The 27,516-nt window shown below is 41.7% G+C and overlaps 1 protein-coding gene across 3 annotated transcripts; it reads left to right on the top strand.

Annotated features, from left to right (window-relative positions):
* The first annotated feature begins 18 nt into the window (after positions 1–18).
* On the top strand, positions 19–22,798 carry cenpe (centromere protein E). Of its 3 annotated transcripts, none has more exons than XM_052478764.1 (60): positions 19–178; positions 482–591; positions 687–776; positions 1,347–1,465; positions 1,545–1,664; positions 2,492–2,573; positions 2,683–2,750; positions 2,830–2,904; positions 2,994–3,045; positions 3,163–3,250; positions 3,340–3,469; positions 3,579–3,698; positions 3,802–3,954; positions 4,049–4,190; positions 5,160–5,235; positions 5,327–5,633; positions 5,733–5,789; positions 5,865–6,032; positions 6,256–6,330; positions 6,457–6,525; positions 6,628–6,759; positions 6,888–7,065; positions 7,178–7,332; positions 7,711–8,004; positions 8,103–8,249; positions 8,333–8,446; positions 8,525–8,608; positions 8,728–8,844; positions 8,933–9,154; positions 9,258–9,362; positions 9,452–9,673; positions 9,778–9,840; positions 10,395–10,493; positions 10,646–10,807; positions 10,904–11,125; positions 11,228–11,323; positions 11,418–11,501; positions 11,588–11,704; positions 11,795–12,016; positions 12,118–12,201; positions 12,290–12,511; positions 12,594–12,689; positions 12,776–12,859; positions 12,946–13,062; positions 13,152–13,373; positions 13,558–13,641; positions 13,729–13,824; positions 14,085–14,165; positions 14,271–14,408; positions 19,643–19,837; positions 19,929–20,144; positions 20,256–20,468; positions 20,580–20,783; positions 20,879–21,055; positions 21,159–21,271; positions 21,424–21,521; positions 21,612–21,747; positions 21,840–22,153; positions 22,253–22,279; positions 22,569–22,798. In XM_052478764.1, the coding sequence occupies exons 1-60, from the start codon at positions 123–125 to the stop codon at positions 22,646–22,648; spliced, it is 7,989 nt and encodes a 2,662-aa protein (XP_052334724.1). In that variant the 5' UTR covers positions 19–122; the 3' UTR covers positions 22,649–22,798. The 3 variants fall into 3 exon arrangements, with proteins under 3 accessions (XP_052334724.1, XP_052334723.1, XP_052334726.1); XM_052478763.1 differs by having other exon boundaries at positions 22,253–22,306; XM_052478766.1 differs by lacking the exon at positions 22,253–22,279.
* The last annotated feature ends 4,718 nt before the right edge of the window (positions 22,799–27,516 follow it).

Below are 27,516 nucleotides of genomic sequence, written 5' to 3'. Positions count from 1 at the left end.
TAAGACAGTGCGCACATTTTCAAACTCAACTTTTGAATCTAGCCAGAAAGCTAACGTTATTCATCGAGTGAAAGGTATTTAGTTAGCCTCCGGGGAAAGGGACTTATTTTTTAATATATACAATGGCAGAGGAATCTGCTGTCAAAGTCTGTGTACGGGTTCGACCTCTGATCGAAAGGTGAGGCTATTTTCTGAACTTTTTAAATATAGCTAGCTGGCTTACTAGCTAACGTTAGTAAAGAATAAGCTAGCAATTGTGAGTAACGTTAGGTATCGTAACATTCGCTAGCTGGTTAGCTCTGGCAGATGGCTATTTCATCTAACGTTAGCTAGTAAGCTAACAAAGCCAACGTTGGAAAATGTTGTGGTTTATGTCGGCTACATTGTATAAAACTGATACATTTGAGAACTTAGCTTGCTAGTTAACGTTGGCTAGCTTTTTCTGCGGATATCTGTCCAACGTTCGTTACATTCGTCGTAGGGAGGAAACTGCTGCAGAAAGCGCTGAGCCAGTCAAGTTTTATTGGAAAACGGATAAGAAGACAATTCATCAGATCGACGATGGAAATCTTACCAAGAACTTCAGCTTTGGTGAGTTTTCAAAAAGGCGAGGATGAATGCTGTCTGTCATACTGTGTCTGAACGTGTAGGCAATCACTTATGTGTCTGATTTGTTTCCCTGACAGACCGTGTATTTAGTGCTGAAGAAACAACTCGGCAGCTGTACCAGGAACTTGCAAAGCCTCTCGTTGTCTCCGCTGTTGAAGGTTATAATGGTAAAGGAGGGATACATTATCTTCTCAGATTACAGTATTTTGACCTTAACTCTATTTATTTTCCCAGGTAAGTTGACTGGGAACACATTCTCATTTACAGCAACGACATGGGGAATAGTTACAGGGGAGAGGAGGAGGATGAATGAGCCAATTGTAAGCTGGGGGTGATTAGGTCACCGTGATGGTATATGAGGGACAGCTTGGGATATTAGCCAGGATACCGGGGTTAACACCCCTACTCTTACAATAAGTGCCATGGACTCTTTAGTGAACAGAGTCAGGACACCTGTTTAACACAGGGCAGTGTCCCCAATCACTGCCCTGGGGCATTAGGATATATTTATTTTGACTTGAGGAAAGAGTACCTCTACTGGCCCTCCAACACCACATCCAGCAGCGTCTAGTCTCCCATCTAGGGACCGACCCTGCTTAGCTTCAGAAGCAAGCCAGCAGTGGTATGCTGCTGGCTATATGAACACTATTTAGTAACACTATAGTTGTATTTGAAATCTCTATTGGGTTAACTTGTTTGTTGACATGTATAGTAAGTGGCATACATTATTTTCTCAGGAACAATATTTGCTTATGGACAAACTTCATCTGGAAAGACTTTCACTATGATGGGGAGTTCTCTTACTCCAGGAGTTATACCCCTTGCCATGGAGGATGTCTTCCAGACGATAAAAAATGTGAGTAGTAGTAGATTGTTTATTTTATATAATATGCACGTGTTTAGTGTTAAGTGGTTTGCTTTTATTTTTACTTTAGTGTCCAAAAAAGGAGTTCCTCCTGAGGGTGTCATACTTGGAGATCTACAATGAAACAGTGACAGATTTGCTCTGTGACAATTGGAAAAGGAAACCTCTAGAGATCCGAGAGGGAAACAATGTAAGTTTGATGGATATATTGTAAGACAATATAACTTTTAGACGATAATAAAGATATGACTGGGGTGTATTCATTACACTGATTCTTGTGAAAGATGTTTCTCAAAGTGAACGAAACGGGGATGGACCTACATATCCCATTCATAGACGCTAACTACCTTTTAGCGCCTATTGACGTCAGTATCTTCTGGACGAGGGAGTTTTGTTAAGAGTCCCAACGCTCTTTCTGAATGTCAAAATGCATCACTTGCGGTACAGTTTTGAAAACATGAGGAACATATCTTTCATATCAGCAAAAAAAGTTAAATTACTACACACCATTTTTTATGGTTAGTATTCCCACATGGCCATATCTCCATGTTACAGCACTTGTTTACAGAAGACTGACAGAAGGCATAGGAGGTCACCTGTGCTAATTGGCAATCTAGCGTGCCCTGAACACCTGTGTAAGTGTAACAGAGGAGGAAGTATACTTCGTCAACTGGAGGCACACAGCATATGGATCTGTGCAAAACTGATTCAGTAGGTGCATATTTTTACTTGAAAGATTGTTCCTTGCTGATATGAAAGATAAGGGGAATATCAGCATATGTTTCAAAACCGTTTCTAGCGACAATTATTGACGTTTCCAAACATTAAAACACAGCTTCATAATTGTAGTTAATCCCCAGATAAGAGTTTTTGAGACCTAGAACCAATCTTAATTTGTCCAATAGAAACTCTTGTTTTAGTTGCAAAACGGAACGTTTTGCAACTTTTGAACTAATGTTTACAACCCTGGTATTTTGAATTGTGGAATAAATGGTGAAATGCCTCGTGTCTTTGCAGAAAAATGTCTATGTAGCTGACCTAACTGAGGAACTGGTGACATCTCCCGAGCAAGCCCTTGCGTGGATTAGAAAAGGAGAAAGTAAAATACTCTTCCTTATTTCATCATGCTAGACTAAGTATAGTCTATGTATGTATTGCTTGAAGAACATACTGACACTATTCTATTTGATGTTAAATGTATCCGCTAGAGAATCGCCATTATGGAAAGACAAAAATGAACCAGCGAAGCAGTCGTTCGCACACAATTTTCCGCATGGTGAGACATTTTGTTATACATCACAATAAACAATGCATTTCTGGTATCTGCTGGCGATGATGCTGATGCTTTTTCTTAGATCTTGGAGAGTCGTGACAGTGGTGACTCTGCATCTGGTGAAAATTCAGACTGCGCCATTATTGTGTCCCATTTGGTAAGATGCCACAGTCAAGTGTGTTTTGTGAACTCCGATATGGGTCTTCCATTTTGTATTTTTTCTTACCAGTCTTCATTTTCATGTAGAATTTGGTTGACCTGGCTGGGACTGAGCGAGCAAGTCAAACAGGTGCTGAAGGTAAGTGGTTTGATACCTGTGCTAATGTAACAAGTGTGAAATATCGGAATCTGAACAGACTTCATTTGGTGGTCAATTTCAGTTGCTTTTGGTATTTTTTTACATCTGATATTGTAGGTACACGTTTCAAAGAAGGATGTAATATAAATCGCAGCCTGTTCACCCTCGGTCAGGTGATCAAGAAACTGTCTGATGAAACCCAGAAGTAGGTGTTAGTAATTTATACTTTTTTTTTTAGCTTAACTTATGCCATGTGTTTAATGTTCACTAATGTCATTTTATCCATACATTCAGGGGTTTCACAAACTACAGGGACAGTAAACTCACCCGCATTCTCCAAAATTCCTTGGGTGGAAATGCAAAAACTGTCATCATCTGCACCATCACCCCAGTTACTCTGGAAGAAACACTTAGCACACTCCAAGTGGGTGACTTTTTTTTGGTCAACTTCCATCATAAATCCTTATTTTTAAATGTTTTAATATAAGACAAATGTTACATTATCTAATCAACTGCCCATCTCTACAATATAGTTTGCTAGTGCAGCAAAGAACATGAAGAATGACCCGCATGTCACAGAGGTTTCTGATGACGGAGCCCTTCTGAGAAGATACAGAAATGAAATTGTAGAACTCAAGCGCAGACTTCTTGAGGCAAGTCTACCTGTACCGGCTATTGGGGTTCTTTAGAAATGTTGCCGGCTCTCCTTCAAGTATTTGTAAATTCAACTTTTTTATTTTTGTACACTGCCTTAAGGTCTCATCAGTCACTCAAACAACTGCGACAGAGAAGGAGACTCTGTCCCAGATTTTGCAAGAGAAGGATCAGCTCCAAAGAGAACAAGAGGACCGGTATAAGAATTTAGCCAAACTTCTAGTCACTTCGGAAAACTTTGTTACCATCAAAAAGGTAGACTTTTAGTGCCTTGCAGATAAGTATATTATGCTTTATTCCTTTATTTGAGTACTTTTTTTTAAATGTTTAATCATGTTTGTTTGTAAAGATGCCGAAACGCAGGGTTACGTGGGGTGGAAAACTGCCATCACCAGCCTTCCACCACGCTGGAGAGTCGGATCTGAGCTTTGCTGAGCCTTTTCTCAAAAAGAGAAAAGCTGATATGTCTGTCTTGACAGAGCAGAATGAAGGTAAGTACGCATAGGAAAAATATACTTAATACCAATCTCAGTGATCGCTTTTACTCTGCTATATACAGTATGCTATATTTTACCATACGCAGTGCTTGACTCAATGGAGCAGGGGCTCAATGGAGCGGAGTACCGGCACCTAAAATGTTCTACTGCTCCTCTTATAGAATTTTAGATCAAAAGTATTGTGTAGCCGTCCTCCCGAGTGGGGCAGCGTTCTAAGGAAATGTATCGCCAGGTTCCTTCACGGGCTGTGCTACCGGCCATAGCTGGGAGTTCCATAGAACGGTGCACAATTGGCCCAGTGTCGTCTGGGTTAGGGGTGGGTGGGTGGGTTTTTACTTGGCTCATCACGCCCTAGTGACTCCTTGTGGCGGGCCGGGTGCCTGCAAGCTGACCCAGCTCGCCAGTTGAATAGTGTTTCCTCCGACACATTGGTGTGGCTGGCGGGTGTTAAGGAGCGCGGGTGACGTTTCGGAGGACGCATGACTCCACCTTTGCCTCTCCCGAGCCTGTTGGGGACTTGCAGTGCTCAGACAAGATCAAAATTGGGGAGGAAGGGGAGGTAAAATACACAATAAATTGTATATTGTGGCGCTCCTGCACCTTTTTATTATTTGTTTTTCACCTTTATTTAACTAGGCAAGTCAGTTAAGAACACATTCTTATTTTCAATGACTGCCTAGGAACAGTGGGTTAACTGCCTGTTCAGGGGCAGAACGACAGATTTGTATCTTGTCAGCGCGGGGATTTGAACTTGCAACCTTTCGGTTACTAGTCCAACGCTCTAACCACTAGGCTACCCTGCCACTCCACATGAGTACACAGATTGTACTTTTGGGAGAAATGTCCTCTGGTCTGATGAAGCAAAAAGTAGTACCGGAACCTATTTCAGTCTAAGTCGAGCACTGGCCGTACTGGTACATGAATCCCGATCAATTGCTTGTTTTTTTGATTGTGTATTCACAGATGGCGAGGAATTCGATTCTACCTTTGACATGGAGATGAACCAGAGCAATCTGACCATGCGTGGTTTTGCAGAAAGGTGAACATGGAATATTGCCATTTTATCTTAACACATTCCTTACGGCTTATTGTCCTTCATACTCATGTTCCTACATTCTCTTCTTTTCTAGTGAATTTTTATCTCCAAACCAACTGAACAAATTGTCTGAGAAGGTGTCCTGTCTGGAGCTCCAGTTGGAAAATGAGACTCAGCAGAAGCAGGAGGCCATGGAGGAAGTGGAGACATTTCAGAGGCGGGTTGTGGAACTGGAGAAGCAGCTAGAAGAAAAGTCACTAATGCCTGCTGATGCACAGTTGGACAATGAGACTCAGCAGAACCAGGAAGCCATGGAGAAGGTGGCTACTTTCGAGATGAGGGTTGCTGAACTGGAGAAGCAGCTAGAAAATTCTCAAATGCCTGCTGATGCACAGGACCAGGTTGGTGATCACCAATTCCTTCTCACTGTTTTATTGTACAGAATGTTGAATCCTTTAATCTAAATGAAAAACATGTATAACTGTATATTTTCTTTACAGATGAAAAAGGGATTTGAAGAGACCATTCAACTCTGTGAGACGTTGGTGTCTGAGAAGGTATATAGCTATTTATATATATATATATATTCTCATTCCTGAATACTCTCACCTCACCATGCTGTCTGTTGACAGGAAATGGTTGCTACTGAGCGTGATTGTCTCAAGCAGGAGCTCAACATCCTAATGGAACAGACTGAAAAGTTGAAAAAAGAAAAGGCTGTACTTCTTCAGGAGATGGAGGAGAAGAAAGAGCTGGATGAATTCAAATCTTTGGAAGAAGAGAGCAAAAAAGAATATGAGGTTATAGACTGCTGCGTAGATTGCCTAGATATGTCAAAAGTTCTATAACCAACTTATTTCAATGTAGTAATTGGAATGTACTATGTATGGTATAAGCCAATTGCAAGCCCATAAATATCGTATCTTAGGGACTTATTAGAAGTCATTAAGATGACTAGCACTTCTGAAATGCTCCCTTGCTGGTTTGTAGCTTTGCACTCATTGGCTTTTATTAACCCTACAGAAAGAACTACTGAATGACATTTCCTCCTTAAAGAAGGCCATGGAGGCCTCGGGACGCAAATCTCAAGAGCTTGAGGTAAAACTATGAAATGTTTAGGCAGAAGCAAAAAGCTGCATCTAACGAGATGTCTTGTGGGTCTGTTTTTTCAATGAGTGCTGGGTTGCATGGCTGTTTGATTTGCCAAATCTGATCCATCCCTAGGCTAATCTGGTGTCAATGTCCGAGGAGCTGAAAAGGAAAGGCGACTGGGCAGAGGAACTACAAAGATCGGTACATTCATTTTTGCTAATTGATTTGTTCTTGACGTGTTCACAATGGTTGATGTTGCAGCACCACCCTGGTGTAACATAGCCATCATACTTTTCTCTTAAGAGTGACGTTGACTTGGTCCAACAAGTGAAGCAGCTGCGACGCTCTCTGGATGATGCTGAGGGGTTGAGTCGTGACACTAAGAAGGAGTGGGCCCACCTGCGCAGTGAAAATATATCACTCAAAGAGAGGGCTGTAAGTTTCCCCTACTTCTGTGCCAATATGTCAGTTTGCAGCTTGTATTTAAATGTAAACTGCACTCCATAGATGGACCATTATCATGTTGTATTACCCCTAACGTTTTGCTCTGGCCTTGCTTTCAGGTCACACTAACTGCTGGCTATGAGAGGATGGAAGCTCAGGTGAATGTCCTTCGACATCAGTTGGAGGCAGAAAAATCGAGCTTCAAAAAGATGCAGGTTGACCTTCAGAGGGAGTTACAGGGAGCCTTTGAGGAGAACACCAAGCTTACTACTCTTCTGGATGGGAAAGTTCCCAAAAGTTTGTACTCTTGGTTGTCTTTTATAGTATTTCCTCTTCTCCAGCCTTTCATTTATTTGCCATGTAGTTAATGAATGACCTACCTAACATGGTGTGTCCTCTTTTTGCTTAGATCTTATAGGCCGCATTGAACTTGAGAAAACAGTTGCTGACCTGAAGAAAGAGCTGGAGAAGTCTCATGAAGATGAACGAACCCTACAAGCTAAGATCAAGGATTTGAGTGCACTGCAGGATCTTCCAGATAAAGTCAACAGTTTTATGAAGCAGGTAAACCTGTTTGACACGATGTAGAACAGTTTCCCAAATGTTTATTTGGCCGCTCAAGTATTGTAATTTTATATATATGTGTATGTGTGTGTGTTGTACATAGAATATGGTAAAAACACCAGCAAATCATGTTCAACTGATTTTTAATTTTTGAATTCAGTTCCAATGTATTCCCACACATAGTAGAGAGATGTATGTAATCAATGCTTTAAATGATTGTTTTGGGCTTCTTGCGGTCAATTTGTAGTCTACAAATTATGTTCTCGCCCCCTAACCATCCGCCCAAGAGAGAAATTGTTTTATGATCCCTGACGTAGAACAGAGACTTGTTTTTTTTAAGAAGTGCTATCTTTTAATTAATGTCTTCTGGCTGTTCAGGTATGTGATCTCACGGAGGACCTCTGTGCAGTCCAAAAAGAGAGAGACATGCTGGTATCTGCTAAGGCCTGCAGTGAGGGGGAAGCTCATCAATTCAGAGAACATGTCCAGAGCTCCCAGGAGCAGCTAGTCAAACTTCAAGGTGATCTGAGCAAAGCAGAGTTGAGGGAAAACGACCTAACCCAGCAGTGCATCGACATCACTGAGCAACTGGAGACTCTCCGTAAGGACCTGGCCCGCTCCTCTCTGGAGAACAGTCAGCTTCTGACTACTGTGGAAGAGTCCAGCCTGAGAGTAAATTGGTCTTTGGTCCTTGTTAAATCACATGATCTTGAATGTGTTTGTTTAATCTTCTATAAGGCTGTCCTCCAACAATGTATTTTTTTATTTAGCTGAAGGAGAATGAACAGTATCGTGCATCAATTGAAGATCAATTGTGTGGAATGCAACAAGTCATGAAAGAGTTGGAGGAGAAGCTTGCTGGCAGTGAATCATCCAAGGAAAAATATGACAATTTATCCCAGGAACACCAAGATCAGGTGCAGTGCCTCTCAAAACAACACATTTCAGCTGTCTCCTTACAGTAGGTATTTACAATTTATTTGGTTCATTTGTACTTCAGATAAGGCAGCTGAGTGAGGAGGTGATACAGGTCCAGGCAGAACTAAAACTGCAACAGCATCTGAACTCAGAACAGCAGTCATGCGCCCAACAAGATGATCAACATCAGCTACAAGTCAGTGTCTTTTATACAAGTTATGGCCTGGGATCATTTTTAAATGGAAGATTTAAGTTATCTTTCTCATTTGCACAGATACAGGAACTACGAGCTGCATTGGAGACCATGACAGAGGAAAGGAGCCAGTTGAACAGTGATTTGCAGCAAAATATAGAAATGGTGAGGCCATGTCTGTGTTTTTGTTCATCCAACCACTGCACTTTGATGGTGTAGCTAACTGTAAAGAAAAACATGGAAGTGCCAGTTATATTAATGTGATATTACTCTTTCCTCTATAGGCTGCAGAGACTCAGGGACTTCTCCATTCCATCCAAGAGGAGCTCAGACAACAGAAACAAGTGAACTCTGACCTTGAGAGCCAAAGTTTACAGAAGGAGTCTCTTCTAGAACAGCAGGTTATTTTATTTGACTTTCATTTTAGTATTATGTTTCTTCAGTCATTTTGTAATAAAACAATTAGATCTTAACTTTTTTTTCTCAAAGATGAGGCAGCTGAGTGATGCTCTTGAGTCTGGGCAAGCTGATAGAGAGCGTCTCCTGTTTGAGAAGACAGACAGCTCTCAGAATCATGCAGAGGAGTTGGAGAAGCTGCGCTCTACTGTGACCTCATTGACTGAAGAGAGAGACCAGTTCCAGGAGATACTGGAGGGAATCCGGGAGGAGAGGAACCAGCTCAAGAGAGACCTGGAGGAGAATGTGGACATGGTGGGTGATTGATCGATTTAAATACACTATTTCGAAAATGCACACACTAATTGCAATTGGAAGCTTTTTGTATTACAAGTTTACGTTTTATATGTTTTTGCAAATTGAAAATCAGGAGGAACTACGGGTGCCACTTGAAAAGATATACCATCAAGAGAAAAATATGAAACCTACGGAGACTGCAAATCTAGAGGAGCTGCAAAGTCAGGTAAAAATGTGCTTTTACTTGCACAACAGAATTCATTGTCACATCAATCAAAGTGTAGATTGTAATATGAATGCTAACCTACTCTTCAGATGAAGCAGCTGAATGAGGAGCTTGAGTCTGTGCGAACTGAGAGAGAGAGTCTCCTGTTTGAGAAGACCAATAGCCTTCCGAATAATGCAGAGGAGTTGAAGAAGCTGCTCTCTACTGTGACCTCACTGACTGGAGAGAGAGACCAGCTCCAGGAGATACTGGAGGGAATCCGAGAGGAGAGGAACCAGCTCAAGAGAGACCTGGAGGACAATGTAGAGATGGTGAGTCTGAGTTACTTTTATATCTATTGAAATCCATATTTTCTGCTTTTATCCTATTTTGTGTATCCATGTGATTTGACAGAATACATGTATTTGTTTGACAGCAACATCTGAACTCTGCACACCAGCCCCATAGAGAACATCAGGAGACTGACCTACGTTTGCAGGTAAGTCATTGTTTATACACTGAGTGCACAAAACATTAAGAACACCTCTTTTTATGACATTGACTAACCAGGTGAAAGCTATGACCCCTTATTGATATCACTTGTTAAGTCCACTTCAATTTGTGTAGATAAAGGGGAGGAGACTGGTTAAAGAAGGATTTTTAAGCCTTGAGACAAAGATTGTGTATGTGTGCCATTGAGGGTGAATGGCATGACAAATTATTTAAGAACTACAACGCTGCAGGTTTTTTCAAGCACAGTTTTCCGTGTCAAGAATGGTCCACCACCTAAAGGACATCCAGCCAACTTGACACATCTGTGGGAAGCATTGGAGTCAACATGGGCTAGCATCCCTATGGAATGCTTTTGATACTTTGTAGAGTCCATGCCCCAACGAATTGAGGCTGCTCTGAGGGCCCAAAGCGCAGTGGGTGATTAACTCAATATTAGGAAGATGTTCTTAATGTTTTGTACACTGTATATTCAGGTGATGCCGAACACCATGGTTCACCTGTATTTGTTTATTAATTATTGCTTTACATTGTTGCCGATAGATGCAACTAGAGGCAGTGAAGGAGTTAGAGGAGCGACTGGAAGCTGTTAAAGAGGAGCGGAGCCAGCTGAAGACTGACCTTCAGGACAATGTAGACATGGTGAGGAAGTATTATACACTGCGTTATTCATAAGAGACGTGATGTTGAAATGTGCTTGTTGCACAAAGATTTTAATCAGTAATCTGCTCTTACTTTACTTTTTTTTAAATGTGTGCATGTAAATGCAATTCATTTTTTAACCATTGTTTTAGATGATTGAGAATCAAGAGGAACTAAGGGAGGCTCAAGAGAAGATCAAATCGCTACAGGGGAAAATCCAACTACTTCAGACTCAGAATGCAGATGTTGAGACAAGATTGAACAACATAAATGTTCCAGAGAATACGTCCTGTCTAGGAGAGCTGCAAAACCAGGTGAGGTTCTTAGTCAGTTGTCGCCACGATGTACTACCTAAATGCAACCAATGTGTAGGTTGAATATATTTTTTATCTCCAAAACCAATCACAAAGATAAGGCAGCTGAATGAGGAGCTAACGTCTGTGCGAGCTGAGAGCGAGCATCTCCTGTCTGAGACGACGGACGGCTCTCAGAATCATGCAGGGGAGTTGGAGCAGCTGCTCTCTACTGTGACCTCACTGACTGAAGAGAGAGACCAGCTCCAGGAGATACTGGAGGGAGTCAGAGAGGAGAGGAACCAGCTCAAGAGAGACCTGGAGGACAAAGTGGAGATGGTGAGTCGTAACTGTTTTACCCTTAGGAAAGCCATTTTTGGGGTGTAGATTGGCGCATCAAGCCGTGAGTGGGGATGTAAAACGAATATGCGTTCCCCCTAGATCATACAAGTACATACAGAACCTAAACATCAGCAACATCTGAACTCAGAGCAACAGACTGAGAGGGAACATCAAGTAGCTCAACTTCAGCAACAAGTTAGTCTGTCTATGATTTTATATGGTGATGTTAGAATATTGTTGAAACACTGGATAAGTTTCATTTGTATTTAAATGTTGAACTTTTGTACAGCTACAGCAGCTAGGAGAGGAACTGGAAACCATGACACAGGAGCGGTGTCAGTTGAAGGGTGACCTGCAGGAAAATCTGGAGATGGTGAGGCCATAGCCAAACGTTTTCCAGTTAACCAATCCTCTGACTTTGAAGTGTGCTCCAAGTCTAACACGTTAGCTTTATTCTAGGCTGCAGAGACTCGGGGACTTCTCCATTCCATCCAAGAGGAGCTCAGACAACAGAGACAAGTGAACTCTGACCTTGAGAGCCAAAGTTTACAGAAGGAGTCTCTTCTAGAACGGCAGGTTAATATCCTTTTTCCTTTTTGACATGTAGCCTCTTCAGATCGCATGCATATTGATGAAACATTTCACCTGTTTCCCCCACTGATAAAGGCTAAGCAGCTGAATGAGGAGCTTGAGTCTGTGCGAGCTGAGAGAGAGCTTCTCCTGTCTGAGAAGACAGACAGCTCTCAGAATCATGCAGAGGGGTTGGAGAAGCTGCGCTCTACTGTGACCTCACTGACTGGAGAGCGAGACCAGCTCCAGGAGATACTGGCGGGAATCCTGGAGGAGAGGAACCAGCTCAAGAGAGACCTGGAGGAGAATGTGAAGATGGTGAATGATGGATTACACAGAATGTTTAGACAATGCTCACACTAATTGCAATCGGAAGCTTTTTATATTACAAGTTCATGTTTTATATATATTTTTTTCAGATTGAAATCCAGGAGGAACTACGGGGGGCACTTGAAAATATGAAACCTACGGAGACTGCAAATCTAGAGGAGCTGCAAAGTCAGGTAAAATGTGCTTTTACTTGCACAATAGAATTAATTGTCACGTCAATCGAAGTGTAGATTCTAATATGAATGCTAACCTATTCTTCAGATGAAGCAGCTGAATGAGGAGCTTGAGTCTGTGCGAGCAGAGAGAGAGCATCTCCTGTCTGAGAAGACAGACAGCTCTCAGAATCATGCAGAGGAGTTGGAGAAGCTGCTCTCTACTGTGACCTCACTGACTGGAGAGAGAGACCAGCTCCAGGAGATACTGGAGGGAGTCAGAGAGGAGAGGAACCAGCTCAAGAGAGACCTGAAGGACAATGTGGAGATGGTAAGTCTTGACTTAAATTCTACAATCACAATTGTTGATTTTATTACTTATTTGACCCATGACTATGTTATATTCAAACCAGTCCATCAAAGTCCAGGAGGAGTTGAAACGGCAGCAACATCTGAACTCAGAGCAACAGACTGAGAGGGAACATCAAGAAGCTCAACTTAAGCAACAAGTTAGTCTCTGTCTGATTTTATATGGTGATGTTAGAATATTGTTGAAGCACTGGATAAGTTTCATTTGTGCTTAACTTTTGTACAGCTACAGCAGCTAGGAGAGGAACTGGAAACCATGACACAGGAGCGGTGTCAGTTGAAGGGTGACCTGCAGGAAAATCTGGAGATGGTGAGGCCATAGCCAAACGTTTTCCAGTTAACCAATCCTCTGACTTTGAAGTGTGCTCCAAGTCTAACACGTTAGCTTTATTCTAGGCTGCAGAGACTCGGGGACTTCTCCATTCCATCCAAGAGGAGCTCAGACAACAGAGACAAGTGAACTCTGACCTTGAGAGCCAAAGTTTACAGAAGGAGTCTCTTCTAGAACGGCAGGTTAATAGCCTTTTTCCTTTTTGACATGTAGCCTCTTCAGATCACATGCATATTGATGAAACATTTCACCTGTTTCCCCCCTGATAAAGGCTAAGCAGCTGAATGAGGAGCTTGAGTCTGTGCGAGCTGAGAGAGAGCGTCTCCTGTTTGAGAAGACAGACAGCTCTCAGAATCATGCAGAGGGGTTGGAGAAGCTGCGCTCTACTGTGACCTCACTGACTGGAGAGAGAGACCAGCTCCAGGAGATACTGGAGGGAATCCGAGAGGAGAGGAACCAGCTCAAGAGGGACCTGGAGGACAAAGTGGAGCTGGTGAGTAACTTAAATTCTCAAATTATTCTCAAGAAATAAACATGATTTATTTGACCCATGAATGTGATTTCTTTGAACCAGTCCTTCAAAGGAACAAAACAGCCCAAGTCAGTAAAAGCCTCTACTCATCCAGGTGATGGTGTCTCATAGTTGCTTGTTTACTGTTTTGTCACATTTTGTTCAGATGCAGCAGCTAGAGGAAGAAGGCACACACATGAGAGATGAGAGGGCCCAGATTCAGGGAGACCTGCAGGAAAATATGGAGATGGTGAGTCAGAATTATTTATAGGCCTGTATTAGGTTTAAAATGTGTATTTTTATAGGAATAATTTTAAAAAGCGTAATCTCGCCCCAGGTCATACAAGTCCAGAGGACATTAGAACAGCAGCAACGTCTGAACTCACAACAGCAGGCTGAGCGCCAACAACACGAGGACAAACTTAAACAACAAGTGAGTCGTAGTTAAACTAAATAAACTCGGCAAAAACAGAAACGACCCTGTCTTTCAAAGATGGCTCCTTCCATCTTTCATGAACTATCTGAAGAACAACCTTGAGTACAGTATAGACATGGTGAGAGTCTGTATGACTGTTCTGATCTCGGAAAGTAGATTCATAACGTGAGTGAGCCAGCAACCAAGCTTGAATGAGGGTTTGGTACATGTGGTTTTGGCTAAAATAGTTTTAAATGTTTACTTTGCATTTCCCTCAGATGAAGCAGCTGGAGGAGGAATGTAAAGGTTTCAAAGAAGGACAGTTTCACTTCAAAGTCGAAGCAGACACCTCACACAAGGTTTGTTTTTCATTGTATTGCATAACAAGTAATTCCTTCTGCTCTGTCTGAAATTGCTGTGGCATTTTTTTAAATTAATCCCCTCCACCCCCCCCCACATTCCAGATGCTGAGTGATGCGAACGCAACCATCTCCATATTGACAGAGCAGATCAATAACCTGGAGCAGAGCACCAGCTGTTGTACCACCAGGGCAGGAGAGGGACTGTGTTCCAGACTGGAAGGTTCAATGCAGAAGTTCCAGGTGGGCTAGAACCTGATTTTATAGTGAACAAAAAATATGAACGCAATAATTTCAAAGATTTCACTGAGTTGCAGTTCACATAAGGGAATCAGTCAGTTTAAATAAATTAAACTCTAATCTATGGATTTCACATGACTGGGAATACAGATATGCATCTGTTGGTCACAACTTTTAAAAATAAAAAGTAGGGGCGTGGATCAGAAAACCAGTCAGTGTCTGGTGTGACCACTATTTGCCTCAAGCAGCGCGACACATCTCCTTCACAAAGAGTTGATAAGGCTTTTGATTGTGGCCTGTGGAATGTTGTCCCACTCCTCTTCAATGGCTGTGTGACGTTGCTGGATATTGACTGGAACACACTGTTGTACACTTCGATCTAGAACATCCCAAACATGCTCAATGGATGACATGTCTGGTGATTATGCAGGCCATGAAAAAAAACTGGGACATTTTCAGGTTCCAGGAATTGTGTACAGATCCTTGCGACATGGGGCCATGCGTTATCATGCTGAAACATGAGGTGATGACGGCGGATGAATGGCACGACAATGGGCCTCAGGATCTCATCATGGTATCTCTGTGCATTCAAAATGCCATTGACATAATTCAATTGTGTTTGTTATCTGTAGCTTATGCTTGCCCATACCATCAACCCACCACCATGGGGCACTCTGTCTGTTCACAACTTTGACATCAACTGCTTTCCCACACGACACCATACACATGGTCTGCGGTTGTAAGGCCGGCTGGACATATTGGCAATTTCTCAGAAAAGACGGAGGCAGCTCATGGTAGAGAAATTAACATTCAAATTCTCTGGCAACTACTCTGGTGGACATTACTGTAGTCAGCATGCCAATTGCACACTCCCTCATCAAATCAAAATGTATTTCTATAGCCCTTTGTACATCAGCTGATATCTCAAAGTGCTGTACAGAAACTCAGCCTAAAACCCCAAACAGCAGGCAATGCAGGTGTAGAAGCACGGTGGCTAGGAAAAACTCCCTAGAAAGGCCAAAACCTAGGAAGAAACTTAGAGAGGAACCAGGCTATGTGGGGTGGCCAGTCCTCTTCTGGCTGTGCCGGGTGGAGATTATAACAGAACATGGCCAAGATGTTCAAATGTTCTTAAATGACCAGCATGGTCGTATAATAATATTATTATTATTAAGGCAGAACAGTTGAAACTGGAGTATCAGCACGGCCAGGTGGACTGGGGACAGCAAGGAGTCATCATGTCAGGTAGTCCTGGGGCATGGTCCTAGGGCTCAGGTCCTCCGAGAGAGAGGAGAGAATTAGAGAACGCACACTTAGATTCACACAGGACACCGAATAGGACAGGAGAAGTACTCCAGATATAACAAACTGACCCAAGCCCCCCGACACAAACTACTGCAGCATAAATACTGGAGGCTGAGACAGGAGGGGTCAGGAGACACTGTGGCCCCATCTGAGGACACCCCCGGACAGGGCCAAACAGGAAGGATATAACCCCACCCACTTTGCCAAAGCACAGCCCCCACACCACTAGAGGGACATCTTCAACCACCAACTTACCATCCTGAGACAAGGCCGAGTATAGCCCACAAAGATCTCCGCCATGGCACAACCCAAGGGGGGGCGCCAACCCAGACAGGATGACCACATCAGTGAATCAACCCACTCAGGGGACGCACCCCTTCCAGGGACGGCATGAGAGAGCCCCAGTAAGCCAGTGACTCAGCCCCTGTAATAGGGTTAGAGGCAGAGAATCCCAGTGGAAAGAGGGGAACCAGCCAGGCAGAGACAGCAAGGGCGGTTCGTTGCTCCAGAGCCTTTCCGTTCACCTTCCCACTCCTGGGCCAGACGACACTCAATCATATGACCCACTGAAGAGATGAATCTTCAGTAAAGACTTAAAGGTTGATACCGAGTTTGCGTCTCTGACATGGGTAGGCAGACCGTTCCATAAAAATGGAGCTCTATAGGAGAAATCCCTGCCTCCAGCTGTTTGCTTAGAAATTCTAGGGACAATTAGGAGGCCTGCGTCTTGTGACTGTAGCGTACGTGTAGCTATGTACGGCAGGACCAAATCAGAGAGATGGGTAGGAGCAAGCCCATGTAATGCTTTGTAGGTTAGCAGTAAAACCTTGAAATCAGCCCTTGCTTTGACAGGAAGCCAGTGTAGAGAGGCTAGCACTGGAGTAATATGATCAAATTGTTTGGTTCTTGTCAGGATTCTAGCAGCCGTATTTAGCACCAACTGAAGTTCATTTAGTGCTTTATCCGGGTAGCCGGAAAGTAGAGCATTGCAGTAGTCTAACCTAGAAGTGACAAAAGCATGGATTAATTTTTCTGCATCATTTTTGGACATAAAGTTTCTGATTTTTGCAATGTTACGTAGATGGAAAAACGCTGTCCTTGAAATGGTCTTGAAAAGAGAGATCAGGGTCCAGAGTAACGCCGAGGTCCTTCACAGTTTTATTTGAGACGACTGTACAACCATTAAGATTAATTGTCAGATTCAACAGATCTCTTTTGTTTCTTGGGACCTAGAACAAGCATCTCTGTTTTGTCAGAGTTTTTAAAAGTAGAAAGTTTGCAGCCATCCACTTCTTTATGTCTGAAACACATGCTTCTAGCAAGGGCAATTTTGGGGCTTCACCATGTTTCATTGAAATGTACAGATGTGTGTCATCCGCATAGCAGTGAAAGTTAACATTATGTTTTCAAATAACATCCCCAAGAGGTAAAATATATAGTGAAAACAATAGTGGTCCTAAAACGGAACCTTGAGGAACACCGAAATGTACAGTTGATTTGTCAGAGGACAATCCATTCACAGAGACAAACTGATATCTTTCCGACAGATAAGATCTAAACCAGGCCAGAACTTGTCCGTGTAGACCAATTCGAGTTTCCAATCTCTCCAAAAGAATGTGGTGATCGATGGTATCAAAAGCAGCAGTAAGGTCTCGGAGCATGAGGACAGATGCAGAACCTCGGTCCGATGCCATTAAAATGTCATTTACCACCTTCACAAGTGCCGTCTCAGTGCTATGATGGGGTCTAAAACCAGACTGAAGCATTTCGTATACATTGTTTGTCTTCAGGAAGGCAGTAAGTTGCTGCGCAACAACCTTTTCTAAAATTTTTGCGAGGAATGGAAGATTCGATATAGGCCAATAGATTTTTATATTTTCTGGGTCAAGGTTTGGCTTTTTCAAGCGGCTTTATTACTGCCACTTTTAGTGAGATTGGTACACATCTGGTGGATAGAGAGCCGTTTATTATGTTCAACATAGGAGGGCCAAGCACAGGAAGCAGCTCTTTCAGTAGTTTAGTTGGAATAGGGTCCAGTATGCAGCTTGAAGGTTTAGAGGCCATGATTTATTTTCATCATTGTGTCGAGATATAGTACTAAAACACTTGAGCGTCTCTCTTGATCCTAGGTCCTGGGAGAGTTGTGCAGACTCAGGACAACTGAGCTTTGAAGGAAAACTACAGATTTAAAGAGGAGTCCTTAATTTGCTTTCTAATAATCATAATCTTTTCCTCAAAGAAGTTCATGAATTTATCACTGCTAAAGTGAAAGTCATCCTCTCTTGGGGAATGCTGCTTTTTAGTTAGCTTTGCGACAGTATCAAAAAGGAATTTCGGATTGTTCTTATTTTCCTCAATTAAGTTAGAAAAATAGGATGATCGAGCAGCAGTAAGGGCTCTTCGGTACGGTACTGTCTTTCCAAGCTAGTCGGAAGACTTCCAGTTTGGTGTGGCGCCATTTCCGTTCCAATTTTCTGGAAGCTTGCTTCAGAGCTCGGGTATTTTCTGTGTACCAGGGAGCTAGTTTCTTATGAGAATTTTTTTATTTTTAACTTTTAGGGGTGCAACTGCATCTAGGGTATTGCGCAAGGTTAAATTGAGTTCCTCAGTTAGGTGGTTAACTTATTTTTGTCCTCTGGCGTCCTTGGGTAGACATGGAATCTGGAAGGACATCAAGGAATCTTTGTGTTGTCTGAATTTATAGCACGGCTTTTGATGTTCCTTGGTTGGGGTCTGAGCAGATTATTTTGTTGCAATTGCAAACGTAATAAAATAGTACCTTGCCTTTGAAGTAAGGGATCTAACATTAAGTAGCCCTATTTTGAGATGAGGTATCATGATCTCTTTCAATAATGACAGGAATGGAGGTGGTCTTTATCCTAGTGAGATTACTAAGGTGAACACCGCCATGTTTAGTTTTGCCCAACCTGGGTCGAGGTACAGACACGGTCTCAATGGTGACGGCTGAGCTGACTACACTGACTCTGCTAGTGGCAGACTCCACTATGCTGGCAGGCTGGCTAACAGCCTGCTGCCTGGCCTGCACCCTATTTCATTGTGGAGCTAGAGGAGTTAGAGCCCTGTCTGTTGGTAGATAAGATGAGAGCACCCCTCCAGCTAGGATGGAGTCCGTCACTCCTCAGCAGGTCAGGCTTGGTCCTGTTTGTGGGCGAGTCCCAGAAAGAGGGCCAATTATCTACAAATTCTATCTTTTGGGAGGGGCAGGAAACAGTTTTCAACCAGCGATTGAGTTGTGAGACTCTGCTGTAGAGCTCATCACTCCCCCTAACTGGGAGGGGGCCAGAGACAATTACCCGATGCCGACACATCTTTCTAGCTGATTTTCACGCAGAAGCTATGTTGCGCTTGGTGATCTCTGACTGTTTCATCCTAACATCGTGGTGCCGACGTGGATAACAATATCTCTATACTCTGTACACTCGCCAGTTTTAGCTTTAACCAGCACCATCTTCAGATTAGCCTTAACGTCGGTAGCCCTGCCCCCTGGTAAACAGTGTATGATCGCTGGATGATTCGTTTTAAGTCTAATACTGCGGGTAATGGAGTCGCCAATGACTAGAGTTTTCAATTTGTCAGAGCTAATGGTGGGAAGCTTAATCTGTGGCGTTGTGTGACAACTGCACATTTTAGTGGCCTTTTGTTGTCCCCAGCACTAGGTGCACCTGTGTATTGATCATGCTGTTTCATTAGCTTCTTGATATGCCACACCTATCAGATGGTTGGATTATCTTGGCAAAGGAGAAATGCTCATTAGCAGTGACGTAAACAAATTTGTGCATGAAATATTACGTTTTTTGTGCATCTAGAACATGGAACCAACCCTTTGGATTTTTATATTTTTGTTCAGTGAATATTTCAAATTCTTAATTTCATGGCAGCATAATAAAAGCAGTTATTCTATCCCATTGCAGGTGTCACTGGTGAGGCTCCAGCTTGTTATCAATGGTGCTTCTAAGCCTGGACATGGGCCCTTGGTTGATGTCACACAAGTTGAAGAAGTCATGATACTGAAACTGTTGCCCCTTCTTCCAAAGCCCACACAAAAGATCTATAGCAATATCAATAGATCTACTGTCCAGATCACTAACACAGTGTGGGATACAAAGGTACGAATAATCACATCTTTGTCATAGTTGCTATTTAAAGTGTAAATGCAATAGTTAACCATTTTTGCTAAATTGAGTGAAATCATTTTAGGTGCTGCTGAAGCTGTGTGCCAAGGATTACAAAACCCACATTGAAGCCCTGGTTCAGAATGACTTGGCTGTATTTGAGGAGAGGAGACTCCAGGACCTGCTCCTCTGTAGAGCCCAGGCACCCAGTCACTCAGTCAAGGTGGTTGAGAATGACCTCCTTGGCATCTGGGACGAGAGACTGTCAGAGCTGTTGGACAGGAGAGAAGGTTACCTCCAGGTGGGTGGGCCTCACATTACTGCATAGTTGGGTTTTGTCTGTAAAATGAAACAGAAAATATATCTTTATACTGTATGTTGTGAAACTAATCATCTTGTATCATGTTCTAAGAAAATGAACAGTGTTTTGAAGAAGCTTGAGGAGAGCCTGGCCGCTCACCCAGCAGCAGTGTCAGAGGAGCTGAGGGCGCGAGAGAGGAGCAACGAGGAGCTGAATGCTCTATGCATGGTCCACTCACCGGACTCGGCAGCAGTGGAGAATTTCCTGGAGCGAGAGCTGGCCCGGCGCTCTGCTTTGGCACAGGCCAACACACTGGCTCTCCGGGTAGTTAACCCCATCAATAATCTCCAGTCTTAGTTACCACATACAGAATGACAATTGTATCGCTGAGGTTGATCATGGTTTGTCTGAATGGTTTTTCCTCTTGCCTTGCAGGGATTGCGAGATGAGCGCTGTGGTTTACTCAAAGAGCTAGGTGTGATCCGAGCACAGGCTGACAGTCAGCTGAAAGAAGAGAGGAGTAAGACCTCTACTCTACTGCAAATACTGGAGCGTGCCTCCGTCAAGACTGAAGCTGACCTGCTGAGGGACAACCAGCAACTTACCCTGAAACGTCAGCAGTTGGATGGAGAAATCAAGGTACCATTTTAACTAGTTTTCAATCTCATGGAAGATTTCCATTTTTCTAAGTGAACCTATGATTAGTTTACAACAGGTATGTTTTGTGTTTGCAGGAACTGCAGATGAGAGTTGATCAGCTGGAAGAGGACCAGATCAAAGCTGCTAATAGTGTCTCAAACCACAAACAAGCCACCCAGCTACTACAAACTGAGCTTCAGGATGCTTGTGCACAAGTCAAGGACAGGGAGGGCTCCATTCAAGTCCTAAAAGAGAAACTCAGAGAGACGGAAGTAAGGTTTGGCGCAAGGTGGAATTTCAACCCTGAGCTTTTATTTGTATTTTATGTGGGATGTGTTCAATACTGTATAAAGATGTTTTAATTTTGGGGTATAGGTTCTGGCTAAGAGAAGAGCATCACCTAGTGCTCTTCCGCATGAAGAGCTGAAGGCTAAAGTTTTGAAAATGGAGTTGGAGATGACTGCATCATCCTCTAAACACCAAGAAGAGTAGGGTCTAATTTATTTAATCATACCCTCCTATGTCATAGAAATGTGTATTCTTTCTTTGTCTGATTTGTACCACTGCTGAATTTGAGTATCTCTCCCGGAGTCATTGGAAAAATTGCATGTTTGGGACGTTCTGCATTTGTTCCCCTCAGGTTACTGAGGATGACGACGGTCCTGAACCACAAGGAGGACGCTCTGAGGACGCTGAAGGAGACTCTGAGAAGATCACAACAGGAGGGAGAACAGTCATGTAAATCTATTCATAGAATTTGAGATGACTCCAAAACAGCAAGTTAATATTTAGTTGAGCCCTAATTTGAGATGTTTAATTCTATTGCAGTCAATGAGGGACAGGATCTGCATGCCAGACTGATAACCGCCAGAGGACGCATGGTCCAAAGCAACATTCTCCTTGAAAAGAACAAACTTGAGGAGGAACTGAAAAGGCTACAGAGCAAAATTTCAGAATTGGAGAGGTGAAGATGGATCTGTAAGATTACTGTAATGCTTTGATGTTTCTTGTGAGCTCATATCACTGACCTCTGCTGTTTTGTCTCTGTTTTAACAGCCTTGTGTTCACTCAGCAAGGAGAGATCACAAAGTGGAAGGCTCGAGCAATTAAGCTGAAGGAGAAGAGGGACGTAGTAGACAAGCCTCTGTCTCCATGTACTCCTACAAAACACCGCCTTCCCATGAATTCTGAGCAGTTCCTCAACTCTCCCAAGAGGTTCCTCAACTCTCCCAAGAAGTTAATTGACTCTCCCAAGAAGTTCCTCGACTCTCCTAAGAGCAAGTTCTTCGATGTCTGTTCAGGCTCTGAATCCATGTCGATCAACTGTCCCAAGCAGTTTTTTGATAACTCCAACCTTGGAACCATTCAAGGTAACTACAGTTAAATTTACTTGACTTTACCTTATAATTTCAGTTTGTATCCAGTCACCCAACAGCAGCTGGCCTTAATGAAATGACATGTTTTACCAGAGGTTGCAGGTATTCCCATATCAGAAAGTGAGTCTGCTGGAAGTGCAGAAAAGGGTAATTGGTGTAATCTGTGTGTTTGGGATAAGTGTTATTGCTAATTGGAGCACAAACACCTCATCTGGCTGTTAATGTCACTTGTCACATACTGGTGTAATGGAGTGCGGTATAAGGTTTGGAAACAAAATTGTGATAACACTTCATCACTGTTACTAACGTTAACGTTATCTTTGGTATTTTAACCTATACCAGGTTTGCTTTGGTTCTGCATTGTTTTTTATTTAGTATTGTTTTAGCTGATTTGGTCTTATCTTTTCAGATGCAAGCGCAAGCGTGGATAAAAAGGACGAATTTTGGCCTCTGTCACCAAAGCAATCTGATGTATGCAAACAACAGTAAATGTTTTACCTAATTGTACTAATCATTGTCTATTTTTCAACTTGGAAATATTTTCAATGTTTTCAATTGTATTTGTCAGTCAATTTTAGCTTTGATCCATTTGATTACATGTTTTATTGTTTAAAATAAAGAGCTGTTTCTTGAATAAGACTCCACTCAACCAGCTTTCTTTTTTGTAATGACTTGCAATTTCAAATGTTCTGACATAACAGCAGATGGCATGCTCGCACTATTTTGATTAAGATTGTCCATGTTTTGACAATGGAGGATTTGAAACGTTCTCTATGGAAGGTGGTCTTGATGTTCAGTTTCTCCTATTTTAATTATTTTCAGACTATTTTGAACTAAAGATTGTCCGTTCATGACTCATCATTGGAAGCGCTTTCTAAATCCACACAGTTTGAAAATTAAACTGATATCCCTTTTGACAATTCCAGAGATGGAGGATCACTAGGGCAATTACTGGAGTAGTTCAGGATTTTCCCACTGTTAGATGGTTCTTCACCCTGAAAGTAGTCTATATGGCCAGGGGAAACTAATCCATGGTTCGGTTTTCTTTAAACAGCCACGACAACTTCTGCTGACTTTAGCCACCACGAGAACAATCAACGGAAGTGATAGTTTTTAAATTGTATTTACATGCACTTAGGTTACAGCTAACCGAATATTGAGTTGATTTTAAGTGATTTGCTTAGTGTCTATAGAAAGTCTGCACATCTAACTTAAAAAATACAAAAATGTTCTGTTAAATCTATAAGGGGATTAATTTTTTTCCCCCCTACAGATCTACATAACCTACCTACATTTTCAAAGTGAAGGAAAGTTAGTGTTCCAAATTAGCAAAATAAATACTGAAATATCATAATTGGAATAGAGATTATTCTTGGTGAACGCACCTTCTGCAGCCATTTCAGCTGTGAGTCATTTGCATTAAGATTCTACCAACTTTGCACAACTCTTAGGGCAACAGCAATTGTTTTTCTCAGTTTCTCAGTTTCTCAGGCTTCAATATAGTTGGAGATTGTTGGACAGTAATATTTAAACCGTAGCCAAATTTGTGTTTTAGGGGTCAACTTTTACTTTACTACATTCCTGAAGAAAATATGTGTTTTTTTACTCTGACAACCAGAAGTACTTGTTACATTTTGAATGCTTTGCAGGACAGGAAAATAGCCCAAATCACGCACTTATCAAGAGAACCTCCCTAATGCCTCTGATCTGGCGGACTCAGTAAACATATGCTTCGTTTGTAAATGTCGACGTGCGCCCCTGGCTACCCATTTTAAAAACGAGAATGGTGGCATTTGCTTATTAAATGGAATTTTAACTGACATTTAAAAAAAAAAAAAAAATGTACCTTTTGAATAGGCAAGTCAATTAGGATCAAATTCTTATTTACAATGACTGCCTACCAAGAGACACTTAAGTACTATTTAAAACAATCCTTTTAGACTTTAAATCAAGTAATATTTTACTGGCTGAGTTTGTCATTTTCTATGAAGTTCTCTTTACATTTACTGAACTATGACAATTGGGTACTTTTTCCACCACTGGTTGGTGGCACTTTATTGAGGGGCTCGTGGTGAAGGCTGGAGTGGAATGACATGGTTTCCATCTGTTTGATGCCATTCCATTTGCTCAATTCCAGCCATTATGAGCCGTCCTCCCTTCAGCGGCCTTGTGTGCTAGGAACACTCAACACCTCTTGGACATCATTCTGTCTCATGCATTTTCTTTTTTGTAATTGTCCTGCAGAAAAATAAAGCCCTATCCCAGTGTTAGGTTTTCAGAAGTTAAGCTGTTCCATTTTTGTATTTTCAAGTATTGTGGACGCATGTTATGGGTATGCTTGTCATCGGCAGGGACAGGTTTGTCAGGATGAAAATAAATATGAAAGGAGCAAATCCAAGAAAGTTATAGGAAGACCCGAGTCACTGAAAATGTGGTAGATCTGTAGGGAACATCTAGATAATTTAATCCCGTTTTTAGATGTTTTAAGGCAGCAAAATGAAACGTTCAATGGGTGTAGATTTCTATAGACACTGCACATGCCCCTATCACTTCCATTGATGGTTAGTTTGGTTTTAAAGAATCTAATCCATGGTTGTTATTTTTGCACAGACTGTACTTTCAGGGCAAGGAACCATCTAATAAGTTCAAGCATCCTGAACTACTCCTTAAGCTACATGCCAGAATGAAACTCTGAATTAGACTAAACTATTTGTGCAGGTAAACAGGGGTCTGAATTGGTCTACTTAGACTTGGGTCTCAGCTGCCCCAAGGCCACATTCTTTTGGTCACTTCCTCTGCATAGCTTCACATTTAAATGAAGGTTAACTTGGAGAGATTGTTTTTCTCCAAGTGCTGCACACTGGTACACAAAGTCCGTAATAACATTCTTCCCGTTGCTCTCTTGGTTGTGAGGACCGAAGAGTATGACCCTTCAGAAAGAGGGCCAGTACCAAGGTAAATAACTTGTAGAGAGGGCTGTAACACATCAAAGGTAATTTGATCACACTGTCCCAGACGGAAGGGAAGTAAAGATGACAGATTTAGAGATACTGTAATGCATGGCTTAATTTGTACTCAGAGACAGGTTCCCGTGTCTGAGCCCCTTCATACTTATCATCTAGTACAGGTCTATAACCTAATGACTGACTGGCTTTGAATGAGCCATGAGACTGCGAGCCTGCTGACATTTGAGCAGAAGTGACAGTTTTCTACAGTTTGTTTCTCATGTTATGCAGTACAAGAAGAAGATGGAACACAATTAGTGAGAACAAGGACAGACCTTGGTATGAACATGGAAGAGAATAAGGGAGACCTTTAAGGTAATTACAAGCCTGAACCAGACATTCCCTGAGCACAAGTCCGAGTAGCCCTCATTGTAATTATAGTAAGCCAGTGTCAGTTTTATCCACTCTCCTGCAGCCCACCACTACTTTTTCCAATGTTTCTTTTTTTACCTAATTGTATTCTTATTTATATATTTACATAATGTGTTACAGTGGGATTCATTATCCAGGAAAGGTCTTTCCCTTGTTCAATTATTCAGGCTCAGTCACAGACAGTCATTAAAGTTTCATGGGAGACAATTTGGAGGCAGTGCTGGTCGCATAGTGAGGTGAGCATGCATGCACGGTCGCTTTGGTAAACAAAAATCCCTTGTTGTCTTTAGAAATGTTTGTTGTGAACTTGTGACTGAGGAGTAAGTTACATGTGGAATAAAAGTACATTCATCATTACATTTGGGGACTATTGACCCAGCAACTAGCAGGTGGTATTGTATGTTGATCAAAGTCGCTCTGGATAAGAGCGTCTGCTAAATGACTTAAATGTAAATGTAAATGTAAAATGTATTTGATTAGGCATGTCACTTTGGGAGTTATCTTATCTCAGTGGTCCTTTTGGGTACTTCAGATTATCACAGGTGTCTGTAACTATCTTGGGCTCTCTGTGTGGCCTTATCACATGTAAAATGTCTGAAATAATTAAATAAGGTGATTAAAAAAATAAACAGAATGGCTAAGTTGTAAAACATAATAAATATAAACCACCCATTTAGTGTGTACCATTGATGTTTGTGAGGGTTTCAGCATGAAATATCCTTTATATTATTTTTGGCACTCTTATTTAACTATGCCAATATGCATTTATTGTAAATATGTTGGCATAAAACTGGTGGCAGTTGTGAAAAAGTCATTAGTTGGAAGAGTTGCAGAGTTCATTGAAAATAATGCCAATGTGGATTTAGATGCATTTTTCATTAACAAGGCTATTTTCTGTTGAACCATGTGGGTTATCTACTATAAACCTGTGGATAATATTGACTCAGATACATACAAAAATTATACTATATATGAATACATTATATTTTTTAAAGTTATTCAGGTATAAATTACCAGTTACAATAGATTGCCATAGATTTTCTGTAAATTACAAAAATGACTGAAGATTACCAGTAGTTTTGCAACCCTACTCTTGAGACAATATGTAATAATGATGCACACAAATAGATAACCCAAAAATGTGTTTTCTTATAATTATTGTCATATATAGAAATGTACATTCCAGTGCCTAAAGAATAACACACAAGTTTCTCCTCCCCATACACACTTAGAAATAACACTTGTTTTGGGAAATACACAAATATAACTTTGATCATTCTGCATGCCTTGCATCCTCTTAACAGCCAAATCACATGCTCGCAGAAATAGCCTTGAGTGGAAAATGGGTCATGTAAGATTTTTTCTGCAACATAAATGGGAACGCGTAGGCTACACTAGGGAGGTAATTGAAACTTTGTGTGTATTTGGCTTTACATGGGATAATAAATACACAACAGCAGCTTATTGTAATACTTTGCTGAAAAAGATTAGAGCAGAAAATATCTGAATCTCTGAAATAAGAATCCCAGACAATTTATTTTCAGATAAATATATTTTTACAAAAGAAACCACTGCTCTAAATTGCTGAGTGAAATTGTTACAGGGATGTGAAAGGAAGAAAGAATGACTTGGCATTCTATCTCCTCATCACAGTGAAATGTTGTTGAATTACAACAACAATTTTCAGGCATGACAGGCAGGCCAGTTATCTCTCAGATTCATTGTTAAAGATTTTGAAAATATTTTGTGGGAGGAACATCATACTATACTGTTTCTACTCTCTAGTCTTCTGTCTATTCTGTCTGAATACTGTTGTTCATATTCACTCTTACAATATGTCTTGATAATGTTCCTTTAAGGCATGTTTTCATATCAGAGGAAAAATATTGTAAAGATTTTACATTTGCTCTATTCTTAGCGCCAACTCATACACTGGTAGCATGACTAATTGCAATGTTTTAATTTCTAATTGTCCGGGTA

This window comes from Oncorhynchus keta, chromosome 25 (genome assembly GCF_023373465.1).
Source record: "Oncorhynchus keta strain PuntledgeMale-10-30-2019 chromosome 25, Oket_V2, whole genome shotgun sequence".
NCBI lineage: Eukaryota > Metazoa > Chordata > Actinopteri > Salmoniformes > Salmonidae > Oncorhynchus > Oncorhynchus keta.
The sequence above is the reverse complement of the archived record's forward strand: the minus strand, read 5'-3'. Positions and strand labels throughout refer to the sequence as shown.